We start from the raw sequence: 14,523 nt of genomic DNA on the forward strand, positions 1-14,523 counted from the left end.
AGAAGAGCGTTGGAATAATAGTTTTTCTTTGTAAGTCATAAAATGAATTGAAGATGTGTTGATGTCAGGATTTATCCATAAAATGAAAAGGATTCAAATTCAGCGGGCTTTTCGGAGGAGTCCGAGGGAGCAAGGTTGAGGCTGGAGGCTCCGGACGAAGACTTCGACGATGACTTCGATGAGTGAGAAGAGGACGAAGTTGAGCTAGAAAGGCGACTGTGAACACTCGATGCATCATCATCCTTGTCTTCATCATCAGATTCCGGAACTCTTTGGGCCATTTCTTCCAGCCAGTCTGGAATTTCGGCATCTCCTTCCTTAGATTAAAAGTTAATTTCCCTCATCTTACTAAAGGAATTACCCTCATGAGTTTAACCAGGATGGGGGTTTTGGTGAAATCGTTGTAACTACCCCTTCCTTGCACAAAAGTGACTGCGGTGCCAGGACGACCAACGCGTCCAGTTCGCCCGATTCGATGGATGTAGTCGTCGTGGAAAACGTCTTTGTCCGAGCAGTCGAAGTTGACGATCAAATCGACAGCGGGAATGTCCAATCCGCGGGCGGCCACGTTCGTCGCAATCAAAACTGGGCAGTTGCTAGTCGCAAAGTTCCAGAGCGCAAACTCCCGCTGCTCCTGAGAGCGATCGCCGTGCATCGTCATGCATTTGTATTTCAGTTTATCACTGAGGAGACAACCCAAGTAGTCGACCTTGGCTTTTGTATTCGCGAAGACGAGGGCCTTCTTGCTGCTGCCATCAGTGCCGACTTCGTACTCCTTCAGCACTTTGTCGAGTTCTTTTGGTTTCTTCTCTGGACCGTCTATCTGGACGACTTTTTGTTCGACGGAAGCACTTAAACAATTAAGTTATTTAACGCTCCCATATTTTTGATCTTACCTTGGAGCATTGAGAATTCCACATTGAGCGTACAAGTAATCCTCACGGAGAAACCCGTTGGCGAAGCTTTGAACTTCCGCTGGAAAAGTGGCGGAAGTGAGAACCTTGCAAATTGGGCCTTGTGGTCGCTCTCCTCGCTTTGCTTCAATTTTCTTGATGATGAGGTTGCTGATTTCGGCGAAACCTTCGTCGAGCATTCGATCCGCTTCGTCGAGCACGACAAAATCGCAGCTCGCAAAATGTTGCTTAAAACCGTTTAGATGGCTGTTTAATTTGATAATTTAGCTACCTCAGTAACGCCTTCGACTTTGGGAAAGAGGATATCATCAACGCGGCCAGGAGACCCGACGATAATGTCAGCTCCGAAGGCGTGGAAGCGCTGGGTTCTTCGATTGGTGCCGCCGTAGAGGTTGCTGACTTTGATTGTCTCGCCTAAAAGAGAAGTAGAGGATTGAAAAATGAAGAGGGACTTACGTTCAAGTCCGCGAGTGAGCTTGACGGCTTCCTTGGCGATTTGAATCGCCAGTTCTCGAGTAGGAGTCATAATCACAGCTCGAGGGTCGACTCCAATGATTCCTTCGACACCTGGAATTTCACTTGATCTCTCTCGAGCAAATTTTTTCTGTCTAAATTTGTGGTGAATATAAAAATGATTTAAAATATTAAGTTTTACCTTGGATTATTCAAAATGTAATTTATGAGGGGAATTAAGAAAGCTCCTGTCTTTCCCGAACCAGTTTGAGCGTTGATAAGAATGTCTTGCCCCTCTTGAATCGGGTACATTGACACTCGCTGAACAAGCAATGGAGTTTCCCAGCCATAGACGCTCAAGTTTGTAGCCAATTGTGGGTGAAGATTGAGCTCTTCGTAGGAGTAGCAGAGATATTGCTCAGGTTTGAGCTTGATGATCTCACCGTTGACGGCTTGGAAGACTTGAAAGTCGAGGGACTCGATCTTTTTAAGCTCGTCTCCTGGGTTGTTGATCGGATGGAGCTCGTCGTCGGCTTCGAGAGCGTGGCAAATGTGCCCGCTGTAGAAGCGATTCACTTAAAATTATTGTTAAATAATTAACTTATTGTAGCTTACATTCGAGTTGCTTCCAAATTCGCTCTTTCTCCTTTTCTTCGTCAATTGTTTGATTATTGTTTTCTTCATCTGCGGGTTTGAAGTCGCCAAAGCCAGCTTTACCATTCGACTGCTCAGAAGAATCAGCAACGCCGCTTTCATTTGAATTCTGTTTACCAAATCCTGATAGTTTTCGACTGCTTGAGCTTCCTGACTCCAAGATATCAGCATCCTCATCATCATTGTTCTTTTGGCCGAACCCTGCAAATTTCACGCTGCTTTCTGATTTTTCATCATCTTCCGGTTCTTTCACGGACGAGCTTTTCTCCCCGCCAAATCCTTCAAATTTTTTAACACTGTCTTCATCATCGCCGTCTTCTTTATCTGTTTCTACTTCTGTATCGGAGCCTTCGATCGGGACAAAGGCTTCAGAAGACGTTTCTGATTCGGGCGTTTTGAGGCCAAGCTTGCTTACTTCTCTGGCTAAATCGATCGCTTGTAGTCGCTCTTTTTCTTGATCATGGCTGCTTTCTTTTTCCTTCTCGCGTTTCGCCTTCCACTCCTCGTAGATCTGATGGTAGAGCGGATCGACATGTTCGCCCGCACGCTCACCCTCAGTGTGTCCATAAGTGTACTGGCGATCGAGAACCAGCGGTCGATTGAATTTGTTGAGATATTCTAGTTTACGGCTAAAGTACTCGTCTCTGTAGAATCCCTGCTTTCTTTCTTCAGTTTCTGAAAAGATAATATTTTATATCAGGATTTAGTATATTATTCAATTATTTGAAGTTAGAAGGAATTATTTCAGCGTTCTTTTATTTAGCTTTTTAATTTACCTTCTTGATCACTCTTCGCCCCAAACCCACCGAGATGGACAGATTTTTCTTCATCGCTCTCGCCAGAAACCTCTAGAATCGCGCTTTCTTCGGAATCATCCTTTTGACGATTATCTTTTTTAAACGTAGATGTACTTCGGCTATCTTTGTTTTTCTCGTTGTTGATGCCAGAATGGGTAGTTGACGGACACGAACTGCTATTTTTTTCCTAAAATCATTATTTTATCTAATGCTATTTTAGAGTTGTCAAAACCAAAAATTGGCATTTTCAAATTTAACTTTCTTTCAAAATTAACATAGTAACACCCTTAGTCGAAAATTACTCGAAAAAATCAAGGAGAAAAATGTTTTCAAAAGAAACTCGCTGCCTTCTCCTTAATAAATTAAATACTTACAGAAGAAGATATTCCAGTCAGTGGAGTTTTGGAAGAAGACATTGTGGAAGAAGAGGCGATTTCTGCGATACCCGCCATCGTATCCTGTCCACTTGAATGAGGCTCCTTTTGAGAACCTGAAAAAACGTCAGAATCGCCTTTCCCCTCCGAATCTGCCATTTTGGCAGTTTCTCTCTCTCTCTGCTTCTGCCTCGATCTCCGACTTACCCGGCTTAATATCCGCCATTTTGAAAGTTCCCGATACAAGTAAGTCTCTCTTTCAGGATCCCGAGTAAAATTTATAATTCCTCGTTGCTCTCGAGAAATCGAAAAGTAAATGGACAAATCTGGCCGAGTAGATCTTGCTCTCGCCCATGTGGAGAAGATTCGAGCCGACTTCGAAGTGCATTTTTGACTCTGCAAGGTAGACTAGGCTTTTCTCAGTGTCTCGCAGACTGAAAGTTTTCTCAACAATTTCAAAGTCAGACTCGAGTCAACAAATATGATGTCCATAGCTTTGGCACTCCTAGAATTAATATCCTGCTGAATCAGCAGTGCTGATCTTTTGCTACCTTAGACCTCCCTCCAATAATAATAATAGGGAAAACGAATTTTATGAAAATGGAAATTTGATGAACTCGATTATTACCCTCGTGAATTTGACTTTTATTCTTGCCGAACTCGATGTTCTTGTGACCAAGCACGACCCTTTTTGAAACATAAAATGATAAAATAAGAGAAGAGAGCATGAACATCGCAAGGTACAAGGGCGAGTAACATTAAAAAGAAATGTAAAATGAGATTCAGAAACATGAAAAATTGGTCTCTTCTTCTTCTTTGTTCAGTATTCATTCTTCTGGTTTCTTTCTTGAATGTTAATAGGACGAAAAAATCGAGACTTTCATCTTCTTTTTACAAAAGGACATTTTTAGCAAGGGATTTAACCAAAATATAAATTCAATTATTTGCCAAAAAGTATCCCATCTCAGTTATTCACGGCCTCAATACGAATCAAGAACGAGACTTTTTTCTTCATCATGATTCCAAGGAAAAAGTCCACGAAGCAAAGAGAAACGAAATCGGAAAAGAAAAACAAATGATCAAAATTCTCCACGGCCGGAATTACGGACATTTGCGAACTCAAAATCCACAATTCAACTTCAAGTTCCACTTTGTATCCGCCTTCAATCACCGTGCTGGAAGAAAGTCTCCTAATTTCATCACTGAAATTGCAAGAGTACTTTCATCTTATCCCCATCCAGCAGAGTGGACAATAATCCTTCCAAAATACCAACAAAACATTGGCAATCCGAACTGGCTCGATCACCTGACTGGATTGGAAGGCAACTATTTAGTCTGCGCAAAAGAAGGAAAACTTGCGGTGGGGAGTGAGCGACGCAAGCATTTTGTCGCCTTAGCTGAGGATTTAGAAGACTTGAAAGAGGAAGACTTAAAAACCTGCGTTGACGATGCTTTTGCGATCAAAACCTCACTCTTGAAAGATTTGTTAGCGGCTAAGAATTACAGCGTTAGTTTGTCGACGGAGATGTTACTTGACGAAGCGCTTTTTGACGAGAACAAGACCTTTCTCTCCAGTTGGCTCTATTACCGGTCACAGGTAAGGGACTAAAAAATTATCAGATTAGAGGTTCTAGTCGTCAAGTCTCAAAAATTCGGAAACGAAGTTTGTCGATTTCGAAGAGTTACGTCAGAAGTCCTTGCAACATACTCATGCCGTCGGATTCGAAACGAGCCAGAAGCCAAACTGTCTTGTTCGCAAAAACTGATTGAATTCTTCCCGACTAAATCCGACCAGCTCCCCGATATCTATCTCCAGAACGAAAATCAAGCGCGAGAAGTGATACTTCGCCACCCATTAAAATCTTGCAAGGAAAAGAAAAAACTGCTGGTTCTTGTAAAAACGTCTCCAATTGCTAGTCAACGCGCAATCAGAGACTTTTATCGACAATTTTTCGCAGCATTTTTAGGTGATCAAGAATACAGCTTGGTTTTCGTTATTGGAGCGAAGGGACTTTCGGACTCTTCTGGGGAGCTAAAAGCCGAAATTGAACTCAACGACGACTTCCTGATCGCCCTCTTCGAAGATAGCTATGAAAGCTTGCCCCACAAAACTTTTGCGACTCTGCAATATTTGACGGGCGTCTGCAAAGACAAATTCGAGTACTTGCTCTTCATCGACGACGATACCCTTCTGGACCTGGAGCGGATTTCTCAATTTCTTCTTTCTTCTGATTCCAGCTCGCCTTTCATCCGCTGCCTGCCTGGCAACTATCTATCTCTGGACGCAGCTCCCTACACTGGAAAATACTTTCTTTTCCCGGAAATGTGGCCGGTCGACTACAAACCGCCGAAATACTGCAACGGACAATGCTCGCTCTGGTCCAAAACAGCTGTAACACGCGTTTTCAAGGAAGCTCTGCGGACCGACAGACGAGAATTTAGACTAGAAGACTTCTTCTTCAGCGGAATTCTGCGCGAAAAAGCGCGAGTTCATAATGTCAAGGGGCTCAAATACACGAACAAAGACGGAGTTTCCGCTGGCTTGTGTCGACATTTCCCTAAAAATGGATTGGCAGACTTTATAAGCAAGAATTTCGAAGATGATGGCAATAAAACGAGAAAACTGAAAATAAAGGACGTCAATTTTCTGGATAATGTCTTTCTGGATGCTTTTTAATTGCAATTGACTCTTCCTTGATTTCAACTGATCATTAACAATTTAAGAAAATCGTTGCCAAAAGCGTTATTAGGAGTTATATCGAGCACGTCATTATGAACATATCAATAACTCGAATAAACAATTCTGATCGTTCTATTCTTCTAATTGCACGAGAGACTTTTCCTCGATTCTATCATTCCCATTCGGCAGAAAATGAGCTACGATGACTCTCTTGAAGAGTGCCAGCACGAGCACGTTTTCGAGCGTCTTGCAAAGAGATACGTTCAGCCCGGCGCTGATGTCCACGTGGGAGCAGCCGACGGAGAGTATTGCATCAGTGACTTGCGTTATTTTGGATCGCTCAAGAACTCGCGCCACGTGATCACGCACTTTTTTGCGGACTTCTTACTCTTGGATTCGGCCTCGTTGTTGTCATCAGGAAGACTTTTCGGTTTGTTTCTGACTTGAATTGATAAAATAATTTTATCAGGTGGAGTTTCGTGGAATGTCTGTACATTGGCGCTGTCCAAATAAGTGCTTCCGTCGCTATTTTTATGAGGAAAGACAAGAAGCTTCTTGTAATTATGGTATCAGTGATTTTCTTTTTGAACTGCTTTCTTTGCGGCTCGATTCTTACGAGATTCGCCATTGAACGAGATCGACTTGAAGGTACTCTTGAAATGAAAAAATCATCATCTCGAAAACATATTTTAGAGATTCGGCATTACCACGCTGATTCACCTGGATTGTGGTCAATAATAGTCTGCCTTCTCAGGAAATTTGAAAAGCATTTTTGAGAATAATTTTTTTTCTTTTGATATTTTCAATCAAAAGTGCACTCGTGGAAATTGTCCTTGGCTTGTCCTCTCTAGGAGCATGCTTGCGCTACGCAGATTCGATGGGTGAGCCATTTTATTAAACAAAACGATTAACGATTATTTTCAGACAATCTGCGTTATCGATTGAAGATTTACCAGCTGGCGACTGAGGTGAACAACATCTCGGAGTTGATCAGTCCGAGCTCCTCGCTCGAGTCCTTTCTCAAAGGAATAGTCGCACACTAACAAACACACTAACACTAGCACGCACTCTATTCATCGATTGTACACTTCAATACAGTCATAATGCCTTCACCAGCATTCGAGAGCTACTGCCAGTCGTCGAAGAGACTTGGAGCGTCTGGGAGCAACAATAGCACGCCCATCATTTTGGATTCTAATGGCATCCCGATCTCGAAAAACGCTCCTTCAGACACTGAATTTGACATGTGACATGTGATATTCACCAGTAATAACTCTCACTGTAACTAACAAATTTTAAACGTCATTGTAATTGTGTAAATAAAGTTTCACAAATCAATGTGCAAAAAGAATTACTGGGATAGATTGTTGTCTATTCTATTGTCTAAACTTTAGACTCTAAAGTCAATAGAATTAAATTAAGAATCCGGACCTGCGTGACGAAATATTGCGCGCACTCTCAGCGGACTCACTTGCGATGGACAAAAAGGGACGAGGTAAGTGTGCGCTTGCTTAAGTGAGTGCGAATTGAGTGTTCAGCGTGTAGAGGAGAACCGCTCGTGCACAACAGATCAAAGCTAGGTATCGCCGCAACACGAGAACAAGTCATTTTAAGGCGTCGGCCAACGAGGCGGCTTCGGCAACAACAATGGCGACTCGGGTGGCGAAGGCGATGAAGAGGATGAGTCGAATCCTCCTTCAATCGGAGACGAGTTTGAACTTGATCTCCAGGAACGGCTCCTGCTACTCACTTGAAAGATACGTAATACTGCAAAATTCTCCGAGTGAAGCAGCAATCGGAGCCATTTTCAAAGATGGACGATTTGAACGCTGAAATGGAAATAACAGAAGCGCCGAGTCCAAATGATAACGATTGATTTCCGAAATTGAGAGAATTAATAAAAGCTTGGAAGTTTAATAAACATTAGAAATTTATTTACAGCTCATATAAAATGACAGTTATTAGCATGTTCCAGTAGGTCGAGTTGCTCCATCTAGACAGCATTCTAGTCGACCGGAGTGGTAGGGATGACGCTGAAGTCCTTCTCCGCAGCATTGAACTGGGTCTTCCTTGTTGTCTGCATTTTTGAATGCGCCCGAGATCTTGCTATTTCGGTTTTCGTTTGACTTCGATGACTTTGGAGAAGAGTTGATAAGCTAAAAACGAGATCATTTTCCTTGCTACATCTTCGCGTTACCTGTTGGATTCCGCAAGTTTCTTGTCTATCGAAGCCATTAAGTTTGTGAAACCGCGCTTTCCATGAATTCCGAGCAGCGAAAATTTCATTTGCAAAATCAAGATCTAGTCGACAAAGGTCACCCGCACAAGTTCCCACTGGATTTTCTTAAAAAAAATTAATAATTATTCGTCGATTAATTTAGGCTTACCGCATGTTGCACGTCCTTTGGTGTCGGTGACCCACTCGTACTCGGTATCGGGCGTGCAGCCGTCGAAATCTCGCTTCAAACATTGATAGCTTTTGAAAAGCTGCATGCAGATTGTGTCGATCTCGTCGACGGGTTCTCCTGTTCCGACCCAGAAGTCAGATTTCATTGATTCCATTGTTGGCGTGCAGTAGCAACCGTAATTACGATAACGCTCCTCGCCTCGGACACTCGATCCACGAGCATCGAGATCATCATCATCATCGTGATCCTCATCGTCGTGTTCGTGTTCGTGGTCTTCTTCATCTTCGTGCTCGTGGTCTTCCTCATCGTGGTTGCTTCCAGCAGCGGACTTGAGAACGACGGGTGTTTCGATAGCGATGAGGTCGATATCGCGGAGGGAAAGCAATCTAAAGACATGCAATCAACGTCACGAAATAAAATTAATATCCTTATCATTTCACCATTTTCCCTTCTCTTCTCATTAAAATCGCGCACAATCGCGAATAAATCTAAACTCAGTCTAATTCGAAAAAAAGCAATGGACAGCAGTGGAGACTCTCCAGTAGAGATCGAGGAGAATCATCATTTGAATGATACTCGTCAAGTTGATGAAAAAGGACCCTTTGATTCTTTTTTACAGACTTTGGCTACGGAAGTTACTGTTCAATTCTGGGTTCTCGTGCTCTTTGGGCTAGTCATTTTCGTCGTTGTACTCGGTGAGTTCGATATTTATGGAATTAAAATAACTTTTCATCATTTAGTTCGATGTGGGGGCTGCTGCTGTTGCCCTCGATCGAGGCGACTTTCTCGTCCTCGGCAGCCTTACAGAATGAATTTCAACTACTAAGTCAACTCAGAATCTCAGAAGCAGAATAAACTCTTATATTTCGACTTACTTAGAGGAGAATCGAAGAACGGTAGCAGGCGTCAGGGGAACATAAGGCATCGCCGTGGTCATTTCAAACTCCTCGAGCTCCAGTTCAGGGTATCCTGGATGGGGATGAGCTCCGGCGAGGACAGCAAGGGTAGCAATAGTTGTTTTCATTATAAGTATTTATAATCTCTGGAGAAGTTAAAAAAAAGAGTTGGTTTGCCGAATTATTCCCTTTCGGTTGAGTGCTGATTTTCTCAGCTATTAGATTGTTTTTATGCGCTGGCCAACGTGCGAGAAACAAAACAGATAATGTTCAACAGGTGAGCTGGACATTTTCTGATAACTGACACTCGAGGAAAACATTATGACTTTCTTCAAGTTATGAAATACGAGATCTATTTGATATTTGGTGAAAGAGGTGAAGATGGACCAGATGAGGTGTCTGAAGCCGGAGAAACTGGTACCAACAATTTGAGAGGCTTCTCAAAATAATTGAAAGAATATGATTCATATTATATGAATATTTCTTCCGTCTTTTGCGGGTAAGTGCTGATGATTGCGAGATCGAAATTTGGTGAGTTTTTTTTTTATCTCTATTGAGTGTCTTTTGTAGAGAGGTAAGTTTATATTTGCATTTGCGTTTTGATGACAGGTTTTGTGTAGCTGGTGTGTATCTCCGTGTGACGGGAGGGGCTTTCAGTGGAAATGGGGGGTGGAGGAGACTGCTTTCTCTGGATTGACTGCCACTCGCCCGAGAAATGTTTCGAAAGCAACTACCCGTGAAAACGAAACTTATGTCTCTTCTGAATCACATTGACCTACAGCCTATTCTACAGTGTCGTTCTGTAATGAGATTTTATTCTCAGAAATTCATTTGGGACTTATCATATCTTCGAGGTCCTTTTCCAAAAGCTCCAGCTGATATTTCGCTTGATCAAGATCCTCTTAAAATTCATTTATAAATTTAAGGCACTAAATAAATCATAAAACTTCGAAGTTCAAAGATAGAACATCAAACTCACTCTTTATCTTTGCTAAGTTTGGCTTGGAATCGTCTCCGCTGCCTTCCGAATTCTCAATTTTCGGAAGAAGAGCTTCAATTTTCACGACTTTGCCGTCTTCACCCCCATTGTCAAGAGTCGAAAGTTGCAGTTCCAAAATCTCTCCAGATGATTCTCCCGCTGTTCCTAGATTTGCGCAACTCTCTCTGAATTAAAAAAAAAATAAGAAAAATTAGTTTGGAAACAAATCACTTGCGCTTGTCGGTAGCGAATTCAAGAAGACATTCCAGTACGCGTGCTCGTTTTTCTTGAACTTTTTATGCTTCTCAATGAGAAGTTCTCATAAAGAATTTCTACTCTGCTCGACAACCTGTGTAGACAACCTGAGTCAGGGTCTGGAATCAGTTAAATGGACAGCTGCGTATCGTTTTTTCTGTAAAAGCGCCTGGTCTGGGACGGTCAAAAATACGCCTGGTTTGGGACGGTCGGGCCGTTTAAAGATCAAAGGCACACGCCCAGGGGTGATTTTTAACTTATTGGAAGCGAAATTGGCGAATAAACGAAACTTCAAAGCGGCTTTTCATTCAGACCCTGTTTCAGGTTTTCTTGAGATTAGATCCATCATATGGTCCATGTGTATTTAAATTTTAATCCTCGTGATGATAACCCTATCAAATTAGTTGTTGAAAATTTACTGCCTCTTGATTTTCAGTATTCTTTTTGAAGCATTTCCTGAAAGACTCTCTGCGGAAATAAACAGCGCTATGAAAAAAATAAGAAGTCCGATTTGTCCTCTCATTGTGAGTTTTGTCTCTTGTTCAAAAAGGGGATGATCTGGCAGGGCTAATAAGAGGGGGCTCAAATTGGACAATTATATTAGAGAAGTCGCAGTAATAGAGCCTCATTCGATTTACACTCATACTTTCAAGCGCATTCAAAACTTTTTTCATTGTTAAAAACTTTTTCATTTTTTTGAAAAGAGGATTTTTTATAAAGAGCATTAAAATTAAATAACTCAAAAAAAATTAACAATAATTATTTTTGCAGTGAAGAAATCGTTCAATCTCACACGTGACAGAAGTTCAAACTTTGGGGATGAGATTGAATAGGACGCGAAATCGGAACACGCGTCGTCTCCATTTTTATTGACTCTGACAGCATCTTTTGTATCCTTCCAGAACAAATAGATAAGGTTTATTTAACTCCGGGCTAAAATAATCTAAAAACTTGGAGCAGAATCTAGGGCACAGGAAAAATCACGTGCTCATCTAATTCCTGAATTCTCGGACATAGAAATGGTCGTATTTTCTTCTGGATTCTATTCAGCCTAATTTGCCTTTGGATCTCATTTATCGAGGCGCACTTGACACACAGCAGGGAGCCCGACTAAGAGTGATAAGAACTAGGCAACCGGCGGCGAAAAGTGTTTTCCAAAGGAAGTGATCTCCTGCCACCATTTAGCCCAGTTTTCTTCTCCACTTCAGCTTCCGGATCGTTGATGTTTGACGAGCACCACCTGAAATACCTTGGTAGAAAATTTTATCATCGCAGAAGAAAGTTCGTTCTTTTTTTAACTTAAAAGTTTAAAGAAATTTTCTTAAAGGTTATCAAATAAAGATAAAAAACCAAGCGGTATTTCTGGGTAATGGCGGGATCGGGTCTTTATAAAGATTGGGTCTTTTTGAAAAGACTCATTCCCGCCGTCACCGCGCGGTACCGGCGGGATCGGGTCTTTGTAGAGACTTTCTCAACTTGCCAAGTACAGTTGAAACAAAAAAAAGTTTAAACTGTTCGATCAATGAGTTCCCTAGAAAATAAGCGCGAAGCGCACGCTCGCTCTGGAAATAGTTTAAAATACCATTTTCACTTATTCTAGGTTCCTCGAAAAAGACCCAATCTTTTTTTCTCGAAAATAAAAGATCCATTGCTTCAAAAAAAGACCCAGTCTTTGCGCAAAGACCCAATCTTTATAAAGACCCAATCCCGCCGTCAACCGTATTTCTAGCAGAGCCTTTCATTAGGCAATTTACTTCTTTAGTCTGCAAACCTCCGAAAATGGGCCAGAATAATAAGCAAGTTTGAATTAGAAAATTTAAACTTTGTATTATGAAAACATTCAAGTTAAAAGTATAAAAGCTTGATTTATTCTATATCTTCTGTTATCTTATTCAGCTCTTTAAAAATTCTCGAAGAGCGTTAAAATCAGCTATTATATCTAAGTAAATATTTTGGCCGGATTTGAAGGGTAGTTTTTGATTAGCTTGTGGCTTGTAAACACCTTCCATTGTAAAGGAGCGGATTAGCGGAGCTGCAAGACCATTTTTGAAGCAACAAGGAGACTATAGGTGGCCAATTGTCCCGATTATTGCGCCGCGCTGCTTCGGAGCCCCATCTGGAGGTCGGAAATCGAGAAGGGCAAAAGTCCACAAGTCCAAAAATTACAAATCATCAACATAAACTTCTTATCAATTCGAAATTAATTGAATTAAAAGCAAGAGACGAGAAAAAACGACGGTCGATGGAGAACTTTAATGCCACTTACGAGCCGGAGCAACTTCTTCACAAATCTGGTGAGGGAGATTTTTTAGCCAAAGAGAGTCAAGTCGGATTATTTTCATCATTTTCTCTAATATTGAGCTTTCTTTCTTTCTGAACTGATTTTAAGAATCAGTTAGAAAATTCAACAAGAAAAATGGCGCTGTTTTTTGTCTAAAGATTCTGAAATTAGTTATAAAAAACTTGTGATATAAAATAATAAATTAAATATTAGTAGGGCTGGATCTCTCCGAAAGCGGTGGCGAGATGAACCAGTTGGGAGGACACTTCGTGAACGGACGTCCACTGCCAAATCACACTCGAACCAAGGTAAACTGAACTTTTCCAAGTTGAGTCATTGACGGAATTAATTGTCAGATCGTGGAAATGGCCCGAGAAGGAACGCGTCCATGCGACATCTCGAGACGGCTGCGCGTCAGCCACGGCTGCGTCTCCAAAATACTTCAACGGTAGTTTTCCTCTACAAATTGTATTCATTTCCGTTACTCGACGCTTAGGTTCAACGAGACTGGCTCAATCCTTCCCGGTTCTATTGGCGGTTCGAAGCCGCGGGTGACTACTCCGCAGATCGTCAACAAAATCAGAAGCTACAAAAGACTCGATCCAGGTAATTTAAACAATCATAGGAATTTTGGTTTCATGAGAGATTAGGATATTTTTGAGTCTTTTCTTTCTTTCCACTTCTACCTCACTTCCGCAATCGCACAATATACCCATCTCGTTCCCACTGCCATGAACAAACACGATGGTTTCAATCCTATTTCTCTAAATTAAATAACTTTTTTTTCTAATCAAATTTGAATTAAGGAATGTTTGCCTGGGAAATCAGAGACCGTTTGATAGAAGACAAGGTGTGCGACGGGAATTCTGCTCCTTCTGTATCTTCCATTTCACGCATTTTGCGCAACAAAATCGGCAACATCTTCTACTCCAGGCAGGAAGACGAAGACGAGACACCACCAGCGAAGAGTCAGCGAACTCGTAAAAGAAACCGACCGCAGCAGGACCCTTCTTTTGTTCAAGGTTCCGGCGAATTTTCGATTCATTTTTCGTAAAACTGATTTAGCAAAACAAGAAAACAAACTCTACTCTCCACCGCCGAGCGTAAATCACCTTCTTGGCGCGAGCGCTAACTCTACCGGACGTTTCATCGCTGGCAGTCCTGGAAGCTCTCTCTCCGAAACGGTGAGTTATCAATCAGATTAGAAAGAATGCAGTTAGTTTCATTTCCTTGATCTTGATGTCTAACTTGAACTATTCTTTAGTCTGGATCTTCTACTCCCGGCCAGGTCTTTCCAAAGCAAGAGCCGGATTTATCCGCTCAGATCTGTCCGATCCCTCTGGAGCACCAAACTGCGTACCCCGCTTATCACCAGCCCTTTCCTTACTACCCAATGCCTTACCAACCGCAGCACCACCACCTCAACGCGCAACATGGACACCAAAGCGCGAGTTACGAAGCAGCTCATTGCTTCGCGCAAAACCACAAGTTCTTCAATGGCCTTCCGGTAACTACCAAAAGCACGAGCGAAGAGTGTTAATCATTTTTAAGCTGAATCACTACATCAGTTTCGAGCAACAAAACGACATTATGAACAACACACAGCTCTGATCTCTCCTCAAAAAGAAAAAAACTAAATGCCAATCATCAGACCCTTTTTTCTTTCAGATTCTGCACAACTCTTGTCAATAAAAGCGCCTTCCAAGATATTGAAAATTCATTGTTGTTTGATTATTTTTTTTTATTAATAATTTATCTGTTTGGTCAACTTAAACTTTTGGAAAAAGAAAGGCGATAAATTTATTTTGAAAATATTTAATATGATTTTATTT

The 14,523-nt window shown here is 41.7% G+C and overlaps 4 protein-coding genes and 1 long non-coding RNA gene across 5 annotated transcripts; 2 read left to right on the top strand and 3 right to left on the bottom strand.

Annotated features, from left to right (window-relative positions):
- Window positions 1–64: 64 nt before the first annotated feature.
- On the bottom strand, window positions 65–3,360 carry LOC145706485 (uncharacterized). The gene is made up of 9 exons (XM_081783903.1): window positions 3,193–3,360; window positions 2,798–3,005; window positions 1,983–2,696; window positions 1,570–1,942; window positions 1,371–1,522; window positions 1,186–1,328; window positions 897–1,141; window positions 362–851; window positions 65–317 (listed from the first exon to the last, which is right to left on the bottom strand). Exons 1-9 carry the CDS (start codon window positions 3,349–3,351, stop codon window positions 72–74), a joined length of 2,730 nt encoding a protein of 909 aa, XP_081640029.1. The 5' UTR covers window positions 3,352–3,360; the 3' UTR covers window positions 65–71.
- Window positions 3,361–4,267: 907 nt separating this feature from the next.
- Window positions 4,268–5,969, top strand: LOC145708730 (uncharacterized). The gene is made up of 2 exons (XM_081786428.1): window positions 4,268–4,677; window positions 4,813–5,969. The coding sequence occupies exons 1-2, from the start codon at window positions 4,268–4,270 to the stop codon at window positions 5,867–5,869; spliced, it is 1,467 nt and encodes a 488-aa protein (XP_081642554.1). The 3' UTR covers window positions 5,870–5,969.
- Window positions 5,970–7,801: 1,832 nt separating this feature from the next.
- Window positions 7,802–9,364, bottom strand: LOC145708506 (uncharacterized). The gene is made up of 4 exons (XM_081786185.1): window positions 9,156–9,364; window positions 8,260–8,666; window positions 8,070–8,215; window positions 7,802–8,028 (listed from the first exon to the last, which is right to left on the bottom strand). The coding sequence occupies exons 1-4, from the start codon at window positions 9,302–9,304 to the stop codon at window positions 7,834–7,836; spliced, it is 897 nt and encodes a 298-aa protein (XP_081642311.1). The 5' UTR covers window positions 9,305–9,364; the 3' UTR covers window positions 7,802–7,833.
- A 252-nt stretch (window positions 9,365–9,616) lies between these two features.
- Window positions 9,617–10,944, bottom strand: LOC145709640 (uncharacterized). Its single transcript, XR_014134920.1, has 4 exons — window positions 10,876–10,944; window positions 10,387–10,456; window positions 10,156–10,340; window positions 9,617–10,077 (listed from the first exon to the last, which is right to left on the bottom strand). It is a non-coding gene; the product is annotated as an uncharacterized LOC145709640 (long non-coding RNA).
- Window positions 10,945–12,593: 1,649 nt separating this feature from the next.
- On the top strand, window positions 12,594–14,378 carry LOC145707915 (uncharacterized). Its single transcript, XM_081785505.1, has 8 exons — window positions 12,594–12,704; window positions 12,905–12,999; window positions 13,048–13,139; window positions 13,188–13,297; window positions 13,498–13,713; window positions 13,757–13,875; window positions 13,956–14,198; window positions 14,243–14,378. Exons 1-8 carry the CDS (start codon window positions 12,653–12,655, stop codon window positions 14,300–14,302), a joined length of 987 nt encoding a protein of 328 aa, XP_081641631.1. The 5' UTR covers window positions 12,594–12,652; the 3' UTR covers window positions 14,303–14,378.
- The last annotated feature ends 145 nt before the right edge of the window (window positions 14,379–14,523 follow it).

This window comes from Oikopleura dioica, chromosome XSR (assembly GCF_907165135.1).
Source record: "Oikopleura dioica chromosome XSR, OKI2018_I68_1.0, whole genome shotgun sequence".
In the NCBI taxonomy this organism is placed as follows: Eukaryota; Metazoa; Chordata; class Appendicularia; order Copelata; family Oikopleuridae; genus Oikopleura; species Oikopleura dioica.